General features: G+C 47.9%; 1 protein-coding gene across 3 annotated transcripts in view; it reads right to left on the bottom strand.

The window, feature by feature from the left end:
- SEC63 (SEC63 homolog, protein translocation regulator) overlaps positions 1-26,244 on the bottom strand; it is a 119,583-nt gene extending 93,339 nt beyond the window's left edge. The window contains exon 1 of one of the 3 annotated variants that reach the window (XM_073576061.1): positions 25,951-26,244. In XM_073576061.1, coding sequence (XP_073432162.1) covers positions 25,951-26,074 — 124 coding nt within the window. In that variant the 5' untranslated portion in view covers positions 26,075-26,244. The remainder of the gene's footprint in view (positions 1-25,950) is intronic. The other 2 variants (XM_073576063.1, XM_073576062.1) reach the window with 2 other exon arrangements.
- Between the last annotated feature and the right edge of the window lie 262 nt (positions 26,245-26,506).

Raw genomic sequence — 26,506 nt, 5'->3', positions numbered from 1 at the left:
AAGTCATATAGAAGACATTTTACCACTAACATGAAGTACATTATGTCACGAAAAAAAAACAATCTAAGAATCAATGGAATCCTTTGAAGCATTCCAAAGCTATAACCTCATAAAGTGACAGTGGTCAGAAATGTAAATTTGGCCTGGTCATTAAGGTCAAAACTGGCTCGGTAACTAAGGAGTTAAAGAGAACCTGACAGCGGATTCATGGTGCCCGATCCACAGATCCAGCATGATTACCGCTATGTATGGATGCATGTTTGACTAATACACTGCAGCATTTTCATAGAAAGAAATACTTTAGCAGCTGCCAGGGACTGAGCCGCACGGGAGACTAGTCGGACAAGCAAGTCCCTGACAGCAATGGACAGTTTTCCTGTAAAGTATTATACTGTCCCCTAAACAATGTATGTGCCCCTCTATTCAGAGGTCGGACTAACTTATATTTTGGGACTCTGACACAAATATTCTACTATAATAGCAAATTTTTTTTTAACACATTAGTTGAATGGAAGCAATAAAAAATAGACTGCAAGTCATGTTGTAGATTCCATCTAGTTGACTATAGTTTTAGATGACACAGTGCAGCAATCAATGACAGTCCCAGGGCAGAAGCAAGGCATAGTTCCCACAACTGCATGCAAGCGCTGCATGTGCATCGAGCGACTCCAACTACTGCTCTTTACAATGGAAAGCACGCCGAAAAGGTAGACAGCATGCTGCTTCACACCCCAGCTAGAAGTCACAGGGCTGTGAGCTTTAGGCTGTGTGCCCACGTAGCGATTTTTAAGCGTTTTTGCCGCGATTTTCGGCGCGAAAACGTTTAAAAATAGTGTACAGAACGTCCCCCATGCATTCCTATGGCATTCCGCACATGCTGTGCTAATGCTGCGCTTTTTTCCTCGGCGGAATCGCATCGCAGAAAAAAAATCGCAGCATGCTCATTCTTTTGTGCGGAATCGCAAAGAATTGCCGCGATTCCGCACCCATAGGAATGCATGAGAATCGCTTACTTCCCGCATGTGGCTATGCCCACCATGCGGGAAGTTAAGCGTCTCATGTGCGGTTGGTACCCACGGTGTGGAGGAGAGGCGACTGTCCTCCAGGCCCTGGGCACCATACCCCTGTAAAAAAAAAAATAAAAAAAAAAAAATCGGGGTATATTTACCTTCCAGCGTCACGTGCTGCATTCCCGGCCTAAGCGTTCCCAGTAATGCCTTGCGGCAAGGCCCTGTGATGACGTAGTCTCGCGTGACTAGCGATCTCGTGAGATCGCTATAGCAACGCGAGACTACGTCATCACAGGTCTCGCAAGGCATTACTGGGAACGCTGAGGCCCGGGATGGCAGCGCGGGACGCCGGAAGGTAAATATACCCTGATTTTTTTTATTTTTTTTTAGCATTTTAACATTCATTTACTATTGATGCCGCATAGGCGGCCTCAATAGTAAAAACCTGGTCACACTTGTCAAACACTATGTTTGACGAGTGTGACCAACCTGTCAATCACTAGTCTTCTGACTTCATAATGCCATGCACACGGTCAAGCAGTCCAGTGCCAGAGGCAGCAAAGCAACCCCAAAACATCAGGGAGCCTCCACCATGCTTGACTGTAGGGACCGTGTTCTTTTCTTTGAATGCCTCTTTTTTTTCTCGTGAGATCGCTATAGCAACGCGAGACTACGTCATCACAGGTCTCGCAAGGCATTACTGGGAACGCTGAGGCCCGGGATGGCAGCGCGGGACGCCGGAAGGTAAATATACCCTGATTTTTTTATTTTTTTTTAGCATTTTAACATTCTTTTACTATTGAGGCCGCATAGGCGGCCTCAATAGTAAAAACCTGGTCACACTCGTCAAACACTATGTTTGACGAGTGTGACCAACCTGTCAATCACTTTCCAAGCGATGCTTCAAATCGCTTGGAAAGTGCTTGAATATCGCACGCGAAAATCGCGGCAAAATCGCGATCGTAATCGCAGTGAAATCGCGCGGAAAAACCGCGCGATTTCTGGGAAGGAGTCCGATTTTCTGTGTGCGTTTTAACACGCAACGTGGGCACATAGCCTTACACCAGAATTAACATCATCACAAAAACCATGAGAAGTTCACTCTGATAGCTGAAAGTTTAGTAGCAGCTACAATTATACCTGATGGGTGCCACTACCAAGAACAAAACCCTTCAATAAAACACCCAGAGGGAACAAGAACAGTGGGCTAAACGAATCCGAAATAAACACGCACCTCACTGACCTTTAAATAGGAACGCTACTTGCAAAGACAAAGACTGTGTCTACAAGAAGGTGTCAAACCTATGTACGTCTTGGCACTTATGACTCCGCTTACTTGGATCAAACCAGAGTTAGGCTGACATATGTTCACAAGTGGTGGTCTTCCTGTGCGTTTTTCAGGCGCAGTTTTTTTTTTTTTACATTCCCAGCAAAGTGAATGGGATTTCAGAAATCTCATGCACGTTGCTTATTTTTTTCCCTTGCAGAGTTGAAACTTCAAAGCGTCTTTTTCCAAATCTCCAGTGTATTTTTTTTCAGCGTTTTTTTCTAATCCATTTTAATGAATGGGGAAAAAAAACAAGTAAAAACACATTTAAAAAGCTGCAAAAGCGTCACGCATGAGCAAACCTTAAGTTTTTATTGAGCCCAACACAAGCAGGATATTTTTTGGCAGCCCAGTTTGGTTCCATAGCCAGAAGAACACTTCTCAGGCTTACAGTGCCTTGCGAAAGTATTCAGCCCCCCTGGAACTTTTCAACCTTTTCCCACATATCATGCTTCAAACATAAAGATACCAAATGTAAATTTTTGGTGAAGAATCAACAAGTGGGACACAATTGTGAAGTTGAATGAAATTTATTGGTTATTTTAAATTTTTGTGGAAATTCAAAAACTGAAAAGTGGGGCATGCAGTATTATTCGGCCCCTTTAACTTAATACTTTGTTGTGCCACTTTTTGCTGCAATTACAGCTGCAAGTCCCTTGGGGGTATGTCTCTTATCAGTTTTGTACATCGAGAGACTGAAATTCTTGCCCATTCTTCCTTGGCAAACAGCTCGAGCTCAGTGAGGTTTGATGGAGATCGTTTGTGAACAGCAGTTCACCAGGTCAGACTGTGCGATGAAGACAGATTTGAATAACCCCATAAAGAAATTTGCATAACTAGGGGCAAATCTCGTCCCCATCGCGCAGCCTTTGACCAGGCAGCAGAAAGAATGCTCGAAGGTAAAACACATTTTTATTTAAGACAAAACTGATAGCACTTTTTAAGAAGCATCCGCTGAAAGGAATTGATAAATTGCCTCTATACCATGATCATGTGGTATATTAGTGCATAAGGCTTGGACACTACTGATGAGCGAGTATACTCGTTGTTCAGATTTCCACGAGCATGCTCGGGTGGTCTCCGAGTATTTTCGCGTGCTCAGAGATTTAGTTTCTGTCGCCGTAGCTGCATGATTTGCGGCTACTTGACAGCCTGAATACATGTGAGGAATGCCTGTTTGTTAGCGAATTCCCATGTGTATTCAGGCTGGCCAGCAGCCATAAATCATGCAGCTACGGCGACAGAAACTAAATCTCTGAGCACGCGAAAATACTCGGAGATCACCCGAGCATGCTCGGGAAAACCCGAGCAACGAGTATACTCGCTCATCACTATTGGACATCCATTGTCAAAAGGACACATCAAAACACGTTGTGGGCTAAAGAAAAACAACCTTGTCCTGGTGTTCCTAGAGCTACGCTGACCGTTTATTTTATTTGTCTATACTGTAAATGATGACACTTGTAATAGTGCTGCACGCTTAGACAAAAGCTGGAGGAGAAAGTTTTCATATCAGTGAACCACATGCTGCAGAATTCTCCTATACAGCACTTCTAGAACTTAGAGAACTGGCGCTCAGGTTTTGTTTTCTTAAACTTGGCAAAATGGGCTGAGTCATAGAGCACCTAACGCTGGTTGTCACCCACTGGGGCAGAGAAGTCATCTGATACATATCATTCATGTGCCGTGCATACTGATCTGACTGCAGCCAGTGATTACACGGGGCGCTGACATGTCATACAGTTGTGGCCAAAAGTATTGACACCCCTGCAATTCTGTCAGATAATACTCAGTTTCTTCCTGAAAATGACTGCAAACACAAATTCTTTGGTAATACTATCTTCATTTAATTTGTCTTAAATGAAAAAACACAAAAGAGAATGAAGCAAATAGCAAAACATTGATCATTTCACACAAAACTCCAAAAATGGGCCAGACAAAAGTATTTGCACCCTCAGCCTAATACTTGGTTGCACAACCTTTAGCCAAAATAACTGCGACCAACTGTTTCCGGTAACCATCAATGAGTTTCTTACAATACTCTGCTGGAATTTTAGACCATTCTTCTTTGGCAAACTGCTCCAGGTCCCTGATATTAGAAGGGTGCCTTCTCCAAACTGCCATTTTTAGATCTCTCCACAGGTGTTCTATGGGATTCAGGTCTGGACTCATTGCTGGCCACCTTAGAAGTCTCCAGTGCTTTCTCTCAAACCATTTTCTAGTGCTTTTTGAAGTGTGTTTTGGGTCATTGTCCTGCTGGAAGACCCATGACCTCTGAGGGAGACCCAGCTTTCTAGCTTTCTCACACTGGGCCCTACATTATGCTGCAAAATTTGTTGGTAGTCTTCTGACTTCATAATGCCATGCACACGGTCAAGCAGTCCAGTGCCAGAGGCAGCAAAGCAACCCCAAAACATCAGGGAGCCTCCACCATGTTTGACTGTAGGGACCGTGTTCTTTTCTTTGAATGCCTCTTTTTTTCTCCTGTAAACTATGTTGATGCCTTTGCCCAAAAAGCTCTACTTTTGTCTCATCTGACCAGAGAACATTCTTTCAAAACGTTTTAGTCTTTTTCAGGTAAGTTTTGGCAAACTCCAGCATGGCTTTTATATGTCTCGGGGTAAGAAGTGGGGTCTTCCTGGGTCCACCCACTTTTTTATGTTTGGTGTGGAATTATATCCAATTTGGCTTTAGGACAATTCTTTGTGTTTTTTCATTTAAGACTAATTAAATGAAGATAATAATACCAAAGAATTTGTGTTTGCAATCATTTTCAGGAAGAAACTGAGTATTATCTGACAGAATTGCAGGGGTGTCAATACTTTTGGCCACAACTGTATATACAGATTTCTTCTAGTCAGTCCTGCTTGGTTTGATTTTAATGCAATAAGTCGGCCCACTCCTAGGTGCACTCACTGAGGTTGGAGTAGTAAAAGAGGTCACCACTAGAGTTGAGCGAATTTGTTCAGGTCCCCTCTTATCCGGCAAGCTATAGCGCTTACCTAATAATCTGCAGAGGGAACCCGGCTTCCTGGAATGCACCGGCTGATCGGCACCGCAGCTGGATCACAGTCACAGCACATGCACGGAGAGCCCAACTGTTGGGCTCTCCATACATGTGTCGTGCCTGTCACATAGCTGCGACACATGCAACCGTGGCGCCAATCAGCCGGAGCGATTCAGGAGCTGGGATCCCTCTGCAGCTTATTCAGTAAGCACTATAGCTTGCCAAATAAGAGGGAACCCGAACAAATTCTAGTCACCAACGGTGAAGGGCGGACTCCTGGATGTTCGGGTACAGCGGGTTCGGCCGAACAGTTACACAAAGTTAAGGTTCGCGTACCAGAACCGTACCCGGACACCACTGACTTGAATGGGGGCCCGAACACCCAGTGTTTGCCACGTTGTAATGTGCACGACAGCGCGGCAAACATCGCTTTTGATCGGTGGTGAAATCTTCCCCGCCGGTCAGAGAGCCACGGTTCCCACGCTGTCAAGACAGTGTGAGCGCTCCAGCTGTGATCGGAGGTATAAAGCTCACCTTCAGTCACTGGTGTCAGCTGATGGGACAACTGCTCCGATCGTCCGACATCTGCTGCCACTAATAACAGAGAGCAGGAGTATTCATTAGCCGCTCCTGCGCTGTATAAAAAAAAAAAAAAAAAAACACAGCGTGGGTTCCCCTGTATTTTTGATAACAAGCCTTGCTGACAGCCGAGGATTGCAGCCCCCAACTGTGAGTTTTGCCTGGCTGGTTATCAAGAATAGAGGGGTCAAGCCATATTTTGCACATACTTAAATAATTTAAAAAAGTGGGGTGGGGTCCCCTCCCTTTTTGATAACCAGCCTTGCTAAAGCAGACAGCTGCGGGCTGGTATTGTCAGTATCATGCCGCTGCAATGCAGGTAAGTGCAGGCTCCACAAGATGGCAGTAGAGTGGAAGCAGGACTGCACCTAAACAGAGCTGGCTGCAGTAAGACTACCACAGGTGAATAGTCAAACAAGCCAGGTCAGATCTTTCACTGTAGTGCAGTACCAAAGGAATAAGCAAACTCATGGTCAGAGACAAGCCAGGGAATCAGTAACGGTAGGAAGCGGATAAGACAAAAGACAGATGCCGGTCAGGATGCAAGCCAAGTCAAAACCAGGGAGTCACATACTAAAGGGAAACACTGAGTCAGGACAGGAACAGGGGAAAACAGACAGAGACACGGGATCAGATAGCAAGCGTAGCAGGACCAATCAGAGTCAGTTACAGCAGCCCTAGGCAAAAACTATAACTAACATCGCCTGCAGGAAGCAGCGGCGATAAATAGCAACCCTGAACCCAGACTGAGGCTGAGGAAGGTTAACCCCTACATGACCAGATCGGCTGGTAAGGCTTGATCTTGGACCCTCCAGCATAAAAATAGCAGCCAGCAGTTGCCCAGAAAAGGCACATCTATTAAATGTGCCAATTCTGGCACTTTGCCTGGCTCTTCCCACTTTCCCTCTAGCGGTGGCAAGTGGAGTTCATATTTGTGGGGTTGATGTCACCTTCGATTTGTCAGGTAATATCAAGCCCACAGCTTAGTAATGGAGAGATGTATGTAAGAAATTGAAGAGTCGAAGTTGTGGAGTCAGATTTGGCTTACCCACTCCACAGCCCTGTTACAGCCTGTGTAGTCTCCCATGGAGAGCTGCCTGAAGTAGTACAGCACTATGCAGCGAGTGTGCTGTATAAGGTGTCCACCAGCTAACAGACACATTACAAGTAGAGAGTAAAGCAAGGCGTCCGTACCAAACACCTACTGTTCAGGCACGGACACTGAACGCGGACTTCCCCACGAAGTCTGTGTTACTGTTCAGGTTCGGCCCCCTGAACACCAGGTGTTTGTCGCGCTGTCGTGTGCATTACAGCGCAGCAAACACTACTTCTGATCGGAGGTGAAATCATCACCACCGGTTAGACAGCCACGGTTTCCATGCTGCCAAATGATAGCGTGAGCCAGCAGCTATGATCGGAGGTATAAAGTTCACCTACGGTCATTGGTGTTAGCTGACAGTTCAAATTCTCCTGGAGAAGTCACCTCTGCACCGTGAGATTTTATCACGGTGCTAGTGGGGATATCACAGAGGTCACCGAAGTTCGGCCCTACTGGAACACAAGCCTCAGTGACCTGCGATAACCTCTATGACGTCACTACCGGTCACTGGGGCTGCGCTCACAGGAGTTCATTTCCCAGTGGTTCTCAGCCTTATCTGGACACTGTCCAGGATGATAACTGTTTATCCCCCAGACATGGATTACAGCATGGGCCGAGTGGGATGTTTTTTTTTTTATTTGTTTTATTACAGAAGATGAGGGCTTCGATGGAATAGGCGTTTGGTGAGTATAACTGTTTGTTATTTTTTAATAAAAATGTTTTGTTTTATTTCAAATAAAAGACCTTATTCTGGCTGTGTCTTTATTTACTATATAACTATAGGATTAGTAATGGAGAGCTGTCTTATAAACACCTCTCCATTACTAATCTGTGGGCTTGATGTCACCGGACAATACAAAAGGTGACATCAATCCCACAGATATGTACCCGATTTGCCACCGCTACAGGGCAAGTGGGAAGAGCCAGAATTGTCGAATCTAATAGATGTGCCTTTTCTGGGCGGCTGCGGGCTGCTATTTTTAGGCTGGGGGTTGATGAGGGGATGGGGAGGGGTGTTAATATCCATAGCCCCTTACCAGCCTGAGAATACAAGCCCAAATCTGTCTGCTTTAGCAAAGCTGGTTGTCAAAAACAAGGGGGACCCCATTCCATTTTTTTTTCCAATGATTGATTAAAATAATTAAAAAATATGGCATGAGGACCTCCCTATTCTTGTAACCAGCCTTGCTGAAGCTGACAGCTGAGGGTCGCAGCCCGCAGCTGTGAGTTTTGCCTGGATGGTTATCAAAAATACAGAGGAACCAGAGCCAATTTTTTTTTAAAATCTTTATTTAAAGTGGGTACGAAAAGTATTCAGACCCATTTAATTTTTTCACTCTGTTTCATTGCAGCCATTTGGTAAATTCAAAAAAAGTTCTTTTTTTTCTCATTACATTACACTGTGCACCCCATCTTGACTGGAAAAAACAGAAATGCAGAAATTTTTGTAAATTTATTAAAAAAGAAAAAACTGAAATATCACATGGTCATAAGTATTCAGACCCTTTGCTCAGTACTGAGTAGAAGCACCCTTTTGAGCTGGTACAGCCATGAGTCTTGCTGGGAACGATGCAACAAGTTTTTCACACCTGGATTTGGGGATCCTCTGCCATTCTTCCTTGCAGATTCTCTCCAGTTCCATCAGGTTTTATAGTGAATAGCTTTAGAGCCCGGCGCTGCCTGGGCATAGTAACTAACTGTGGTTAGTTATAGCAAATTATAATTATCCTCCATCCCATAGTCCCGTGCCCATATACCCATCATACATATCCACGATCCCATAGGCCCGTGCCCATATACCCATCATACATATCCTCCATCCCATAGTCCAGTGCCCATATACCCATCACACATCCTCCATCCCATAGTCCCATGCCCATATACCCATCACACTACCTTCATCCCATAGTCCCATGCCCATATACCCATCATACATATTTGCCATCCCATAGTCGAGTGCCCATATACCCATCATACATATCCTCCATCCCATAGTCCCATGCTCATATGCCCATCACACATCCTCCATCCCATAGGCCCATGCGCATATACCCATCATGCATATCCTCCATCCCATAGTCCCGTGCCCATATACCCGTCATACATATCCTCCATCCCATAGTCCAATGCCCATATACCCGTCATACATATCCTCCATCCCGTAGCTTGACGTGCACACACTTTTTCCCCAGTATGTAGACAGGGGCAAAATTGTTTGGTGAATTGGAACGCGCGGGGTTGAAATTTCGCCTCACAACATAGCTTAGGACGCTCTCGGGGTCAGACGTGCGACTGTGCCAAATTTTGTGGCTGTAGCTGCGACGGTGCGGATGCCTATCCCGGACATACACACACATACATACATACACACTTTGAGCTTTATATATTAGATGTTGGTGGACAGCCATTTTCTGGTCTCTCCAGAGATGCTCAGTTGGGTTTAGGTCAGGGCGCTCTGGCTGGGCCAGTCAAGAATTGTCACAGAGTTGTTCTGAAGCAACTCCTTTGTTATTTTAGCTGTGTGCTTAGGGGTCATTGTCTTGTTGGCAGGTGAACCTTCGGCCAAGTCTGAGCTCCAGAACACTCTGGAAGAGGGTTTCATCCAGGATCTCTCTGTACTTGGCCGCATTCATGTTTCCTTCAATTGCAACCAGTCGTCCTGTCCATGCAGCTGAAAAACACCCCCATAGCATTATGCTACCACCACCATGTTTCACTGTTGGGATGGTATTGGGCAGGTGATGAGCAGTGCCTGGTTTTCTCCACACAAACCACATAGAACTTTTTGGTGATAATTTTATCTTCGTCTCATCAGACCAGAGAATCTTATTTCTCATAGTCTCCTTCATGTGTTTTTTTTTTTTTAAGCAAACTATGCAGGCTTTCATATGTCTTGCACTGAGGAGAGGCTTCCGTCGGGCCACTCTGCCATAAAGGCCCGACTGGTGGAGGGCTGCAGTGATAGTTGACTTTGTGGAACTTTCCGACAGCGTAGACCGGGGGAGGCCGGCCTGGCGCGTATGAGAGGCGCAGAAGGCCAGCAGCTGGGGGTTTAGCATGGTGATGCAGCATATGGCTGGAGTGGAACTGGCTCTGGTCCGACAGCGTAATAATAATAATAAATTTTATTTCTATAGCGCCGACATATTCCGCAGCACTTTACATTTCAGAGGGGATTTGTACAGACAATAGACATTACAGCATAACAATAATCACATAGATTATAACAAATACCAAGAGGAATGAGGGCCCTGCTCGCAAGCTTAGTCTATGAGGAAAGAGGCATCGGTGTAACTATTGGTGAGGAATATGATCCGGGAGAGGCAGTCCTGGCACGTATGAAAGGCGCAGAAGGCGAGCAGCCGGAGGCTTGGCATGGTGGGCCCGAGTCTCAGAGGGACGGGTAAGAGCCGAGGCAGATTGACTCCTCCCTCGGCTGATAATGACTGCGTGAGGCAGGGGCCGGGTGGGGCCATCCTCGCTCACGGATGCAGCACGATATGGCTGGAATGTAACTGGCGCGCGTTTGAGCAGGGTTTCTGCAGTTGAAGGCCTTGTATGGCCACGGATAAAAGTGGTAGACGGGAAAGCAAACCACGTCTCAGAACTCCTCGTATGACGGTGCAAGGTACACCCACATGAAGTGGTGGAGGTGCTACCATAGAGCAGCAGAAAGAGTGGACGCTCTAGACAGAATGGTTCCACGGAAAGAGGTGGTACACGGTGAAGCAGACCACATCTTAGGCTGAGTTTCCACAGCCGGTACCATGTGTTAATCATCAAGGAGACGCGGGGCTGCTCTCTTTAGGTGGCTGCTGAGCAGATGAAGGCCTGGCAATTACCAGAGTGGGAGACCAGCTGAAGATCCCTAGTCTGGTTGATGTGTGAAAGGGAAAAAAAAAAAAAAAAAAAAAAAGAAGAACTGCACTAACCTCACCCTGCTCGCTGGAGGGGAAGCTCAGTATAGCTAGACCCTCGGCTTGCAATTGGTGGCTACAGCACCCGACAGGGGTCAGTGAAGCAGTGTGCAGGAGTTCACTCACTCTTCCTCCTGCTCTCCGAGGGTCGGCGTCCATTCCAGTCCGAGTGTGACTGCTCTCGTTAGATGGCAGCAGCTAAGTAGCTGGAAGCCAGGCAAGTACCAGAATGGAATACCAGTCATAGATCTTGGTAAACAGCAGCATACTGGTAGCAGTCCTAGGGAATTTAGCAGCGCATTGTCTCCATGAAGATTGCCAACTGCGGCTCGTTAATGGGCTCCTTGGGGTGAGGTCACTCTGACAATTGAAATGTACCATTCAGAGTGGAGGTTATCTGGAACTCTGAGAGGTGCCCCCTTGAATGTAACTGTGGGCCTCGTCTCGTTTGGCACCTTCAAGCGGGGCCGTAAGTCTATCTGTACTCCAAGGGGCCTATGTATATCTTATGGTATAATCGAGTCTGGATGTATCGTATTACATCATAGCGCCTCTATGAATCGTACTGTGTCATAGTATGTTATAGCACTTCATGGTGCTTCATAGTACGAAGGATATGCAGTGAAAGGTGGACACCACTGTATAAATTACCAAATACTACAGCCCGGTGCAAACATGCACCAAAGATGAATCAAAAAAAAAAAAAAAAAAAAAAGAGAAAAATCACAATAGTGATGCACACGCAGCCAATGATATAGTTCATTGTACGTCATAGTTGCTTCGTGGTACTTCATGATATGTCATAATACTTCAAAGTATTTCTGGTTCCATCATATGGCACATTCTGATGTACTATGATGGAACCAGAAATACTTTGAAGTATTATGACATATCATGAAGTACCACGAAGCAATCTGATGCGCTATGGCACATTCTGGTGTACTATGATGCAACCAGAAGTACTCTGAAGTACTTTGACATATCATGAAGTACCATGAAGCAATCTGATGCGCTATGGCACATTCTGATGTACTAGCGCATCAGATTGCTTCATGGTACTTCATGATATGTCAAAGTACTTCAAAGTACTTCTGGTTGCATCATAGTACACCAGAATGTGCCATAGCGCATCATATTGCTTTGTGATCTCTCATAGTACTTCTGGTTGCATCATAGTGTGCCATAGCTCATCATATTGCTTCATGGTACTTCATGATGTCATAGTACTTCAAAGTACTTCTGGTTGCATCATAGTACATCAGAATGTGCCACAGCGCATCATATTGCTTCGTGATCTCTCATAGTACTTCATAGTACTTCTGGTTGCATCATAGTGTGCCATAACTCATCATATTGCTTCATGGTACTTCATGATATGTCATAGTACCTTGTGGTACTTCTTGTGGCGCCATAGTACATCATAGTATGTCATAGCGCATAATATTGCTGCATGGTACTCCATAGTACGTCATGATATGTCTTAGTACGCCATCGTATGTCACAGGACTTCATTGTGCTTTTTGCATCATAGTAAGTCATAGTACTTCATATTGCTTCAGGGTACTTCATCATATTTAGTATTGCATCATAGTACTTCAGATGGTATAATAGTACTGAATAGTACTCCATCGTGCATCTTTTTTGTTTCATGATACTTCATATTGCTTCATGGTACTTCATAGTACTACGTCATACTTAGTATTGCATCATAGTACTTCATGGTACTTTATAGTACCTTCACAGTACTTCATAGTGCTTGAGACTGCTTCATGGTATTTCATAGTGCTTCAGAGTACTTCATAGTGCTTCATGGTACCTCATGGTACTTCACATTGCTTCATGGCACCTCATGGTACTTAGTCCTTCAAAGGACCTCATATCACTTCAGGATGCTTCATGGTATGATATGGTACCTTCATAGTGTGAGGAGGAATATGGTCAAGAACTCCAATATCTACCGCAGAGAGAAACCTGCAGAGAGCCAAAACACACAATGTCCCTATTGACCCGTTTTGTCAGGGTAATAAACAACTTCAGAGCCTGTTCCTGGTTGCTCTATGTCAGAGGAGTGGACAACTCCGAAGCACACCTCCTCAGCCACCCTACCCGGCATCAAGGGGAATGGGTGCTCAGCCGGTGCATCTTCAGGATGATAGCGGCTATATGGGGCATGCCGGAGATAGATCTGTTCGCTACAATAGGTGGGTCGAAAGGTTCGCTCCACTGTACAGAACAAGACAGTTCGGATGTACTCAACGCCCTTCTAAACCCTTGGACGGTTCACCAGACCCTCCGATGTTATGGTCGCCAGCTGTTACCAGGATGATGAGGTAATAAGGAGCGAGAGTCATCTTAATAGCCTGTTGGGCCAAAAAGCCGTGGGTTTCATGGCTGAGAGCCATGTCATGGGTTCTCCCTCTGGATCGGGACCTGCGCTCACAAAGACCCTGTTACCACCCTCAGGTAAAAGGTCTACGCCTCATGGCATGTAATTTGAGAGGCAGTTACTGAAGCTAAGGGGATTCTCAGATGACTTAATTGGCACCCTCTTGCAGGAAAAACTTTAACTTTCCATTCAGCAGACGTTTTCGGGGAGGGTCTTTATCCTTGCTATATTAGAGTTCCGGCAGGAAGGGCGCGAGTTCGGACTTGCAGGTAACACCTGTGGTGTAGTGACCACTATGTCAGCTAGGGGGCGCTGTGTGGGTGTCCCAGGACGGGTGTACAGGCACATTCAGTGTGGTAACAGGAGCAGGGTCCTAAATGACCATTATGGGTCTCAAGGTGGGTGGCCTTGGGATGCAGGCTCCAGGGTGTATTGATCAACAGAGGTACTGCTGATATTTCTGTTACACTTTGTCAGGGAAGCCTGTGTGTGTCTATGTGCAATAGAACCTTTAGTGATGTCTTAGCCATGTGATCACCTGTGGGTGTGGTTACAGGGCTATGTAATTGAGGTGTTTAGCACATGTGGAGTGTGAGGGAGTCTGTCAGAGTGTGGACAGACTTCCATGTGTTCAGGTGGGACACTACAGAAAGTTGTATATGGGGAGGACTACACCTCCCAGCATGTGCTGAGACTCTCGGTCCGAGTCTCCAACCATGGACATTTGTGTTCTTTGGCCTAAGCTAGAGGCTATTTTGTATGTGCTGCCTTGTGGGTTTATGATGCAAATAAACCTCATGAACTTTGGGAAGAACCTGTCGCATATTTGTCTCCCGCTGCACCTAAGCGAGTCGAATCCCTACAATTGGTGGAGAATGCGGGCAGCGATTCCCAGAAGCACGTGTGGCAGTGCTGGCGATTCTGAGCCAGGAGAGCGGATAGTCTGACAACCGTGAGCAATACTGACCGAGGTCAGAGAAAGTGACTGTTAATATTTGTGGAATACCTCTGAGGAGAAGAGGCATCCGAGAACCTGTGCGGCCGACACAGGTAACAGACAGGTGTCTGTGTTGCAGTGACCAGGGTCAGTGAGAGACTGTGTTCCTGGAGGGGTCAGTGAGCAAGATCCTGGAGTGTCAGTGTTGGGAGGTTCTGGGAAAGGAATCTGATCCCTGGAACACGTGATATGATCTTGGACCTGGTGAGGCGTGAGTGTTGGGCAGTCTCAGGCGGAGACGGATGTCCTGAAGAGCACCCGCTGAGCCCCTGGACCTGGTGAGGCCGGTGTGTTGGGAGACCCTGGGAGGAGGGTCGGCTCCCTGAATAGCACCCGGTAAGCCCTGTGTGTTGGACGTTCTCAAGTGGAGACATTACGTCCTGAGTGGCACACGAACAGGACACGTGAGAGACTGTGCATGTGGTTTTTTTTTTCCTTTTCCTCGTTTTCTCTGCAAAAACCTGAAAGTGCTTGCTGTGGCTCAGTGTGGTCACGAAGGTCTCGCAGCACAGGGACCTGGTGTTTTTCCTCTGAGCATTGGTAGCAGACGCTGTCTGTCTACACCATCCTGCTGCAGCTTTATGGAGTGTAACTAAGCGGATACAGTAGTTGTGGCTTTACACAACTATTAGGCTGTGTGCACACGCTGCGGATTTTGCTGCGGTTCCGCAGCGGTTTTGGCCGCTGCGGACCCGCAGCAGTTTCTGCTGCGGTGTACAGTACAATGATTCCCTATGGGAATCAAAAACCGCAGTGCAGACGGTGCGGAATTTTCCGCGCGGATTATCTGCGGTTTTCAATCCGCAGAAAGAATTGACATGTCAATTCTTTCTGCGGATTCTCCTGCGGTTTGCCATCTCCTCCATTGAGGAGATGAAAAACCGCAGGGCAAAACCGCAGAGCAATCCGCAGGTAAAACTGCAGGTCTTTTGACCTGCGGTTTCACCTGCGGATTGTACAAAATCCGCGCGGATGAATCCGCACCTTTTCCGCAGCGTGTGCACACAGCCTTAAGGGTGAGTACCCTGTATTATTGCTTCATAACCCATTATACCTGCACTGGTAAGGCCCTATGGGCGCACTTTTGTGTTTTTTTTTTTTTTTTTTTTTTATCTTTGAGGGTGACAAGCGGCTTCCGGTAACCCGGCGGGGTTACGAAGGGGACAAGCGGCTGCCGGTGGATCGGCGCGTCCACGAAGACGGCGCAGCAGGAACTGCAGTGACATCAGCCGCTGTGTGTGTGTGTGAACAGCGGCCGGTGGTTTGTGGAAGCAGGAGCTGTGGCAGTGCCAGAAGGAACTGGTGTGGTGTTGTGCTTAAAGGGCCAGTACCAGCCTGAAGGAAAAAAACTGTACTGTGTGAACTGTGGCATAAGAAGTTCTGCAGAACGGTCATGGGAAAATTCCGAAAGGGGGTGGAGTCCCAAAAGGGGGCGGTGACCCAAATCGGGGTGGTAGCCCAAAAAGAGGTGGAGTCCCAAATTGGGGTGGTAACCCGAAAGGGGCTGGAGTCCCAAAAGGGGGCAGTGACCCAAATTGGGGTGGTAACCCAAAAAGGGGTGGAGTCCCGGGAGTGGGCGGCAATCCAAAGCGGGGTGGTGGTCCAGAAAGGGGCCAAATTGGAAGAAATGACAGCACTGGGTGACTCAGTGGGTAAGTTTGGAGTACCGCAGTGTATGTGCAGGTCTTTTTCAGAATGTGGAATATCCTTTCCGGGTAGTAATGACGGGCCACAGATGTGTACAGTGATGCTGCATCGGGAAGGAGCCTTTGGTCGGCTGGACTCAGAGTCAGGTGACTGACAGGAACGGAACTCCTCTCGTTTTCTCTCTGACCGAGAAAAGCGTCAGGGTTCGCTGTAAACACGGGGTCACGGTGAACTATGCAGTAGACAGAGTAGTGTTTGAGGGGACCAAAGGTGGTGAGTGCCAAGGGGGCGGGATACCACGGGACTTAGTCTATGCCTGGGAGAGGGGCCGGGACTTTCTTTTGTTTGATGACGTTTGGTCAGACGATGGAGATGCTTCGACTGTGGGGCAAGCAGACACTGAGACAGTGACGGCTCCTGACATGGACAGGTCAGAGGTAGAACTGACCAGAGGAAGAAGTACATCTGCCCAACTGACGGACCTGACGTCTCGTGATAAGACAGATGGTGGGCTGGGAGATGAGACGACTGGACTAGACACATTGGTGCTGGACGGTAACTGGAGAGTTCACTCGACTGGGGTGACTGACCCAGTGGTACCCTTTAATGATATAATTAAAGAGGTAGTGGTGAGACACGTGCTGGCCAAAAGAGAACAAGATCGTGAGATACAGCTGATAAAGGAGACTGTAACAGAACATGTCGAACGGGAAAGAGTCCTAAGGCAAGCAGCTGAGCACAGAGTGGATGAGCTGGAGAAAGAAGTCTCTGAGCTCAGAGGTCACCTGTCAGCGTGTCACACTATGAACAAAGCTATAGTGAAGGATATGGAGGGGCTCAGAGAGGCCCAAGAGAAGCATCAACAGGAGATTCTCAGGAGAGAGGATGAGCGTCGCTAACTGGCAGAGGAGCGAGATAAAGTTCAGCAAGAACTCAATGGCGTAGTAAAAGGTCTTCTGCGGGAGAAATTGGACGAAGACTTACCGCGGGTGAGCGCGAGTGAGAATAAGACAGAACTGCCAGTAGCCATCTTAGAAAAGGGTCCCGAAGACTGTTAATCTCAGGAAGATGGTGAGCCAAGAGCTGCACATGACAGTCACCCGGTCTTGGCAGATACCTTGAGGGAAGTGTCTGTGGGGAACCCAGAGCCATCTGTCCAGGATGAGAGCAAGTCCATGGCCTTCAAGGGCGTGATGGAGGTACCCGAAGACGTGCGAGAAGCATGTGCCAGCGAAGGTGTGCATGAGACCTTTAAAAAGGCAGTAAAGGCCTATAGTGTGAGCTGGGCACCAGAAACAGACCAGTTGGTGATACTGGCAGAAACGGAAGACACAGAGAGAAGGGTGGCTGTCCTGAAGGAGATGCACCTACAATGTCTCTGCACGAAACAGATGCTCGTGGAGCGTAATAGGAAAGCCGCTCGACGTCTGGAGCTTGCAAGGGAAGCTCAAAGTCGGCTGGGCTTTGTGGAAGACATAATTCCGGTACCCAGAAATCTGGTGGGAAAGTCGTTGGCAGACTTGGAAAGGTGATGCAGGAGACGGTGAATCGATCCAGTGTGAAGAGAGTGAGGATCCCACCTGCTGGTGAAATCCCAGTCGCTGTTGAAGATGACATGGTTCCTGTCATTGTGGTTGGTTCGGTGGAAAGCATTGGGACGCTTCGCATGCTCCTGGAATATCAGGTAGCGTACCTGAAGGAGATTGAGCAGCTAAGACAGGATCGGCTGCAGATGAATAAGCAGATACAGAACGTCAGGTGGCGTCCACCTCCAACCCAAGGTGTAAGGACCTGAAGGGATCCTCCGAGGAATGAAAGGACAGGTAGTCGAAGGCAAGAACGTCGAGAGTCCACAAGTGGCCGTTCTACTCTTAGTGACATAGGCACGAGACCCAGTGGTGGACATAGCGACAGAGGGTCAGACTCAGACCAGCCAGTTAGCCCAACTGGACGTGGAACTCATGACCGTACGAACTGGGAGAGCTGGCCAGTGAGAGAAAGGTCGGGTGACGGAGCGCACTGCAGACAGGTGGAGACTAAAGAGTGTCTGGTCACACTGACGGACGTTGACGGGAAGGCCAAAGCCCAAGGCCGAGATACTGACCGCTGGGGGCGGGGGAGGCCTAACGTAAATATGATGCAGTATGACTACCGAAACAGACGGAGATGGTCCTCTCGACTTGTAGGGCAAGGTGACATGGGTGCCAGGTCTCAAGATCCCTGGGTGATGTCATGTGTTCAACCCCACAAGTTTGTACAGAGGGGGAGGTATGTGGTGTAGTGACCACTATGTCAGCTAGGCGGCGCTGTGTGGGTGTCCCAGGACGGGTGTACAGGCACATTCAGTGTGGTAACAGGAGCAGGGTCCTAAATGACCATTATGGGTCTCAAGGTGGGTGGCCTTGGGATGCAGGCTCCAGGGTGTATTGATCAGCAGAGGTACTGCTATTTCTGTTACACTTTGTCAGGGAAGCCTATGTGTGTCTATGTGCAATAGAACCTTTAGTGATGTCATAGCCATGTGATCACCTGTGGGTGTGGTTACAGGGCTATGTAATTGAGGTGTTTAGCACATGTGGAGTGTGAGGGAGTCTGTCAGAGTGTGGACAGCCTTCCATGTGTTCAGGTGGGACACTACAAAAAGTTGTATTTGGGGAGGACTACAACTCCCAGCATGTGCTGAGACTCTCGGTCCGAGTCTCCAACCATGGACATTTGTGTTCCTTGGCCTAAGCTAGAGGCTATTTTGGTAATGTGCTGCCTTGTGGGTTTATGATGCAAATAAACCTCATGAACTTTGGGAAGAACCTGTCGCATATTTGTCTCCCGCTGCACCTAAGCGAGTCGAATCCCTACACACCCTAAAAGTCCAAGTTTCGGCTCTGGAGGCCAAGTATAATTATGACGTGCGGGCAACGAAGGGGTAGCTCGGTTTTTCTCTGCTTGCCAGCAAGCAAACCTGGTTCACATTCTTCAAAAACCACCTTGGGACCTTAGCTTCGTCCTAGATGCTTTCACGCAGGGACCATTCGGGCCCATACACTTCGCCTCAATAAAGTGCGTTTCATTGAAAGCCGCCTTACTGGTAGCTCTAGTGTCGGCAAGGAGGATGCATGATCTCCAGGCCCTGTCAATAGATCCTCCTTCCTGACAATATTTCAGAGCAGAATAGTGTCAAAGACGGACCCATCCTACCTCCCTAGAGAGGCTGCTAAATTCCATAGATCCAAGAAATCTACCTTCCCTCTTTTTTATGATAGCCCGGCAACACCAGAGAAGGAGAGATAGCATGGCCTAGACGTAAAAGGGGTCGTATTAGTCTATATAGATAACTCTAAGCCCTGGAGGCAGAGCAGGGCTCTTTTTTGTCTCTTTCCAGGGTAACAAGTGCGGATCAGAAACGCAATTACATTGGCATATTCGGCAAAAAGGAGAAGGCCCGCCACAGGGCGTGAGGGCACATTCTGCACGAGCCATATCTTCTTCCTGGGCCGAAAGGACGGATGTCCTAATTGAGCTAATATGTAAGGCCGCAACCTGGTCTTCTCCTTCTGGCTTTTATAGTCACTACAGGCTAGATTTGTCTTCTTCCGATGACTTGGCCTTTTGTAGATCTGTCCTTAACACGGTGGGCCCTCCCAGGTGATTATCTCTGAAAATCTCTCAGTGGGTGCTGTCGTGGCGAAGAGGAAAAACCGGATTACTTACCGGTAATACTCTGTTGTAGAGCCACGACAGCACCCGCTCACTTCAAACCCTTGATATATCTACATGTGGTTCACTCTGGTGGGTGAAGGATAGAAGCTGTATATAAATATGTGTAATGTAGCAAAAGATATAAGTATATATGCTAGAATCGCTTACTGAGCAAATTGACTAAAGCATGTGTGGCGGTTCCTCTTGTTCTCTGTAATCCAACTGAGGGAGTGAGGGGGACCGCCCCTTTTATCTCTCTGTAGATTTCCTGTTCCTAGTGGCGGATCCCCTCTCTCAGTGGTATTACCGGTAAGTAATCCGTTTTTTTCAGCCAAGATGGGGTGCAGAGTGTACATTAATGAGAAAAAAAATGAACTTTCTTGAATTTACCAAATGGCTGCAGTGAAACAGACTGAAAAATTTACAGGGGTCTGAATACTTTCCGTACCCACTGTACAGCACAGGAGCCTCTGATGCTCTCACTGTTATTAGCGGCAGCAGGCGCCGGCTGATGGGAGCAGTAGTCCCATCAGCTGACACCAGTGACAGCGTGGGAACTGCGGCTCTCTGACCTGCAGTGATTTTACCGCCGATTAGAAGCGACGTTCGCTGCGCTGTCATGCACATGACAGCATAGTAAACACTGAATGTTCGGGCCCCCCATTCAAGTGAATGGGGTCCAGGTACTGTTTTGGTACCTGAACTTTCTGTAACTTTTCGACCCTGGACATCCAGGTGTCTGCCCTTCTCTAATTACAAGACATTTTGTGTGCAATATAACATGATGTGGTCAAACAATAGTACAGAGGTGGGGCTGCAATAAGAACTCATGGTCCCACTGATCGCTGTGGTACTGTTCCACCAAGCATGCATGCGACTAGATTTCCACAGAAGAGAAACAGCAGTGTTTGTGCATCAAAGAGCATTAGGGGTCAAATGGAAAGATTAATGGCCATGTGAGACCACCAAATGCTGTTGTCACAACGACGCGGCACAGGGCAACAGAGATGATAAACAAAGGACAACAAGTAAGGGAAGTAATGTCCTATTCACTTCAAGGTGTTTAGCTCCATTTACCAAACACTGGAGAATACTACTGTTGCAGATGTTACACGGTGGCTAAGGCTAGGTTCATAATGCGTTAGGGGCATCCGTTTAACGGATGCGCCAACGCTGATGTCATTTTTGACATATTTTGTGCCCTAGCGCTAAAGCATGGTAGCATTTTGTTACCATGCGTTAGCCATACGGGTCTATGCACAGCGAACGCATCCATTCGCTGTGCGTTAGACCCGAAGTACCCGAAAAAGCGGTAGACCGCGTTCTCAGGTGCGTCACAAAGTAACATCATCGCTAACGCATGCCGAATTTGGCATGCGTTAGGATGTGTTACAAGAATGGTGGCCAATTGGTTTGTTAACACATCCGTTACATAGCGTTAGTGCCGCTGTATAACAGATGTGTTAAAAGCAGGGCCATAACGCAATAAGAACCCAGCCTTAATAGTACCAGACACTGCCATCCCTCATACATAGGGCACAATAGCCGGATGTAAACAGTGTACAAAGTCAAACAGCACTTCTCCATACACTGTAAAGTGGACGCTGCTGATCTCCTACTAGTGAGAGTAATAACCAGAAGGTCGGGGTCACGCTTGCAATTGTGATGTGAGAAGCTCAAGCGAGTCTCTCGCGTCTCAATACCCGGCACTGCCGCCGGCACTCAGGACCGGAGTGTACGGCTGTATGTATTTCTATGCAGCTGAGCACTCCGATCCGACTGCCGGCGGCAGTGCCGGGTATTGAGACACGAGAGACTCATGCGAGTTTCTCGCAAGTGTGACCCCAGCCTAAAGGAGAGTATGGCGCTAGGCTGTAGTGTAGCATACAGTCATTCATCACTGATCACAGTCCGGAGGTGAGAAGAATACATACACTGATCACAGTCCACTAGGGAGGAGTGTATACATACACTGATAACAGCATGGTGGTGAGGAGCAGAAAATATGTCTAAAGCACTGTGGATTTATAGGTACTATACAAGCGAGGTAAATAAACAGACTGGAGGTGAGGAGCAGACACAGACACACACACACACACACACACACACACACACACACACTATGGAGGTGATGAGCAGACACACACACACTATGGAGGTGAGGAGCACACACACACACACACACACACTATGGAGGTGAGGAGCAGACACACACACACACTATGGAGGTGAGGAGCAGACACACACACACACTATGGAGGTGAGGAGCAGACACACACACACACTATGGAGGTGAGGAGCAGACACACACACACACACACACTATGGAGGTGAGGAGCAGACACACACACACACACACACACTATGGAGGTGAGGAGCAGACACACACACACACACACACTATGGAGGTGAGGAGCAGACACACACACACACACTATGGAGGTGAGGAGCAGACACACACACACACACACTATGGAGGTGAGGAGCAGACACACACACACACACACACTATGGAGGTGAGGAGCAGACACACACACACACACACTATGGAGGTGAGGAGCAGACACACACACATTACACTATGGAGGTGAGGAGCAGACACACACACACACACACACACACTATGGAGGTGAGGAGCAGACACACACACACACACACACACTATGGAGGTGAGGAGCAGACACACACACACACACACTATGGAGGTGAGGAGCAGACACACACACATTACACTATGGAGGTGAGGAGCAGACACACACACATTACACTATGGAGGTGAGGAGCAGACACACACACACACACACACACACACTATGGAGGTGAGGAGCAGACACACACACACACACACACTATGGAGGTGAGGAGCAGACACACACACACACACACACTATGGAGGTGAGGAGCAGACACACACACATTACACTATGGAGGTGAGGAGCAGACACACACACATTACACTATGGAGGTGAGGAGCAGACACACACACATTACACTATGGAGGTGAGGAGCAGACACACACACATTACACTATGGAGGTGAGGAGCAGACACACACACATTACACTATGGAGGTGAGGAGCAGACACACACACATTACACTATGGAGGTGAGGAGCAGACACACACACATTACACTATGGAGGTGAGGAGCAGACACACACACATTACACTATGGAGGTGAGGAGCAGACACACACACATTACACTATGGAGGTGAGGAGCAGACACACACACATTACACTATGGAGGTGAGGAGCAGACACACACACATTACACTATGGAGGTGAGGAGCAGACACACACACATTACACTATGGAGGTGAGGAGCAGACACACACACATTACACTATGGAGGTGAGGAGCAGACACACACACATTACACTATGGAGGTGAGGAGCAGACACACACACATTACACTATGGAGGTGAGGAGCAGACACACACACATTACACTATGGAGGTGAGGAGCAGACACACACACATTACACTATGGAGGTGAGGAGCAGACACACACACATTACACTATGGAGGTGAGGAGCAGACACACACACATTACACTATGGAGGTGAGGAGCAGACACACACACATTACACTATGGAGGTGAGGAGCAGACACACACACATTACACTATGGAGGTGAGGAGCAGACACACACACATTACACTATGGAGGTGAGGAGCAGACACACACACATTACACTATGGAGGTGAGGAGCAGACACACACACATTACACTATGGAGGTGAGGAGCAGACACACACACATTACACTATGGAGGTGAGGAGCAGACACACACACATTACACTATGGAGGTGAGGAGCAGACACACACACATTACACTATGGAGGTGAGGAGCAGACACACACACATTACACTATGGAGGTGAGGAGCAGACACACACACATTACACTATGGAGGTGAGGAGCAGACACACACACATTACACTATGGAGGTGAGGAGCAGACACACACACATTACACTATGGAGGTGAGGAGCAGACACACACACATTACACTATGGAGGTGAGGAGCAGACACACACACATTACACTATGGAGGTGAGGAGCAGACACACACACATTACACTATGGAGGTGAGGAGCAGACACACACACATTACACTATGGAGGTGAGGAGCAGACACACACACATTACACTATGGAGGTGAGGAGCAGACACACACACATTACACTATGGAGGTGAGGAGCAGACACACACACATTACACTATGGAGGTGAGGAGCAGACACACACACATTACACTATGGAGGTGAGGAGCAGACACACACACATTACACTATGGAGGTGAGGAGCAGACACACACACATTACACTATGGAGGTGAGGAGCAGACACACACACATTACACTATGGAGGTGAGGAGCAGACACACACACATTACACTATGGAGGTGAGGAGCAGACACACACACATTACACTATGGAGGTGAGGAGCAGACACACACACATTACACTATGGAGGTGAGGAGCAGACACACACACATTACACTATGGAGGTGAGGAGCAGACACACACACATTACACTATGGAGGTGAGGAGCAGACACACACACATTACACTATGGAGGTGAGGAGCAGACACACACACATTACACTATGGAGGTGAGGAGCAGACACACACACATTACACTATGGAGGTGAGGAGCAGACACACACACATTACACTATGGAGGTGAGGAGCAGACACACACACATTACACTATGGAGGTGAGGAGCAGACACACACACATTACACTATGGAGGTGAGGAGCAGACACACACACATTACACTATGGAGGTGAGGAGCAGACACACACACATTACACTATGGAGGTGAGGAGCAGACACACACACATTACACTATGGAGGTGAGGAGCAGACACACACACATTACACTATGGAGGTGAGGAGCAGACACACACACATTACACTATGGAGGTGAGGAGCAGACACACACACATTACACTATGGAGGTGAGGAGCAGACACACACATTACACTATGGAGGTGAGGAGCAGACACATTACACTATGGAGGTGAGGAGCAGACACACATTACACTATGGAGGTGAGGAGCAGACACACACATTACACTATGGAGGTGAGGAGCAGACACACACACTATGGAGGTGAGGAGCAGACACACACACTATGGAGGTGAGGAGCAGACACACACACTATGGAGGTGAGGAGCAGACACACACACTATGGAGGTGAGGAGCAGACACACACACACACACACACTATGGAGGTGAGGAGCAGACACACACACACACACACACTATGGAGGTGAGGAGCAGACACACACACACACACACTATGGAGGTGAGGAGCAGACACTCACACACTACACTATGGAGGTGAGGAGCAGACACACACATTACACTATGGAGGTGAGGAGCAGACACACACACTACACTATGGAGGTGAGGAGCAGACACACTACACTATGGAGGTGAGGAGCAGACACACACACTACACTATGGAGGTGAGGAGCAGACACACACACTACACTATGGAGGTGAGGAGCAGACACACACACTACACTATGGAGGTGAGGAGCAGACACACACACGACACTATGGAGGTGAGGAGCAGACACACACACGACACTATGGAGGTGAGGAGCAGACACACACATTACACTATGGAGGTGAGGAGCAGACACACACATTACACTATGGAGGTGAGGAGCAGACACACACATTACACTATGGAGGTGAGGAGCAGACACACACATTACACTATGGAGGTGAGGAGCAGACACACACATTACACTATGGAGGTGAGGAGCAGACACACACATTACACTATGGAGGTGAGGAGCAGACACACACATTACACTATGGAGGTGAGGAGCAGACACACACATTACACTACACTATGGAGGTGAGGAGCAGACACACACATTACACTACACTATGGAGGTGAGGAGCAGACACACACACACACTACACTATGGAGGTGAGGAGCAGACACACACATTACACTATGGAGGTGAGGAGCAGACACACACATTACACTATGGAGGTGAGGAGCAGACACACACACACTACACTATGGAGGTGAGGAGCAGACACACACACACTACACTATGGAGGTGAGGAGCAGACACACACATTACACTATGGAGGTGAGGAGCAGACACACACACACATTACACTATGGTGACGCCGTAGCTCAGAGATGACATCAGTATCCACACCAATGACGTGTACCAGCGGCAACGCTCATCTCAGCCGGCAGCACAGTGATGTGAGGACCCCCACAGCCCCAGTAATCACTTCTCTTCACACTCACCCGAGTTCTGGCCACGGGGCCACAGGTAGTATGTGGCCGGGATGACAATCAGCCCTACGAACGAGGTCAGGAAGTACAGGAACGTGTTGCCACTGTCGTCATACTGGAACTGCTGCCCAGCCATGGCTGCCCTTACCTCCTCTTTCTGGGCAAACTACCCGTCAACGGGTCCCTCACAGCTCACCACAGTAGAAAAACCGACCGACCGACGGCCGTTACCCGGCGAAGGGCCCGCCCACCTCCTTCTTGACACGCCCACTCACGCATCACCAATCATCTAGTCTCGCGAGGACGAGTATGGAATACGTGTTATTTCCTACAACAAACTTTATTAGCAAATGACACAGTGTACATAGCAGGTTTTTCAATCATCTTTATTGGGAGCATGCAAGTGAACACAAATCCTCTCAGTGTGGAGCGATGAAGTAGGAACAGGGAGACAGCAGTGACGGGAAATAGCTGTGTAGAGCAATGCCTTCCCCTAAACCCCGAGTGCATGATAATGGTAACATTTCTTCGGTATGACTTTCGTTAATTTGTGAAAAAGAATGAAAGT

This window comes from Dendrobates tinctorius, unplaced genomic scaffold (assembly GCF_039654945.1).
Source record: "Dendrobates tinctorius isolate UK_male_01 unplaced genomic scaffold, ASM3965494v1 ptg000046l, whole genome shotgun sequence".
Taxonomy (NCBI): domain Eukaryota; kingdom Metazoa; phylum Chordata; class Amphibia; order Anura; family Dendrobatidae; genus Dendrobates; species Dendrobates tinctorius.
Note: the sequence above shows the minus strand (reverse complement) of the source record. Positions and strands in the feature narration are given on the sequence as shown.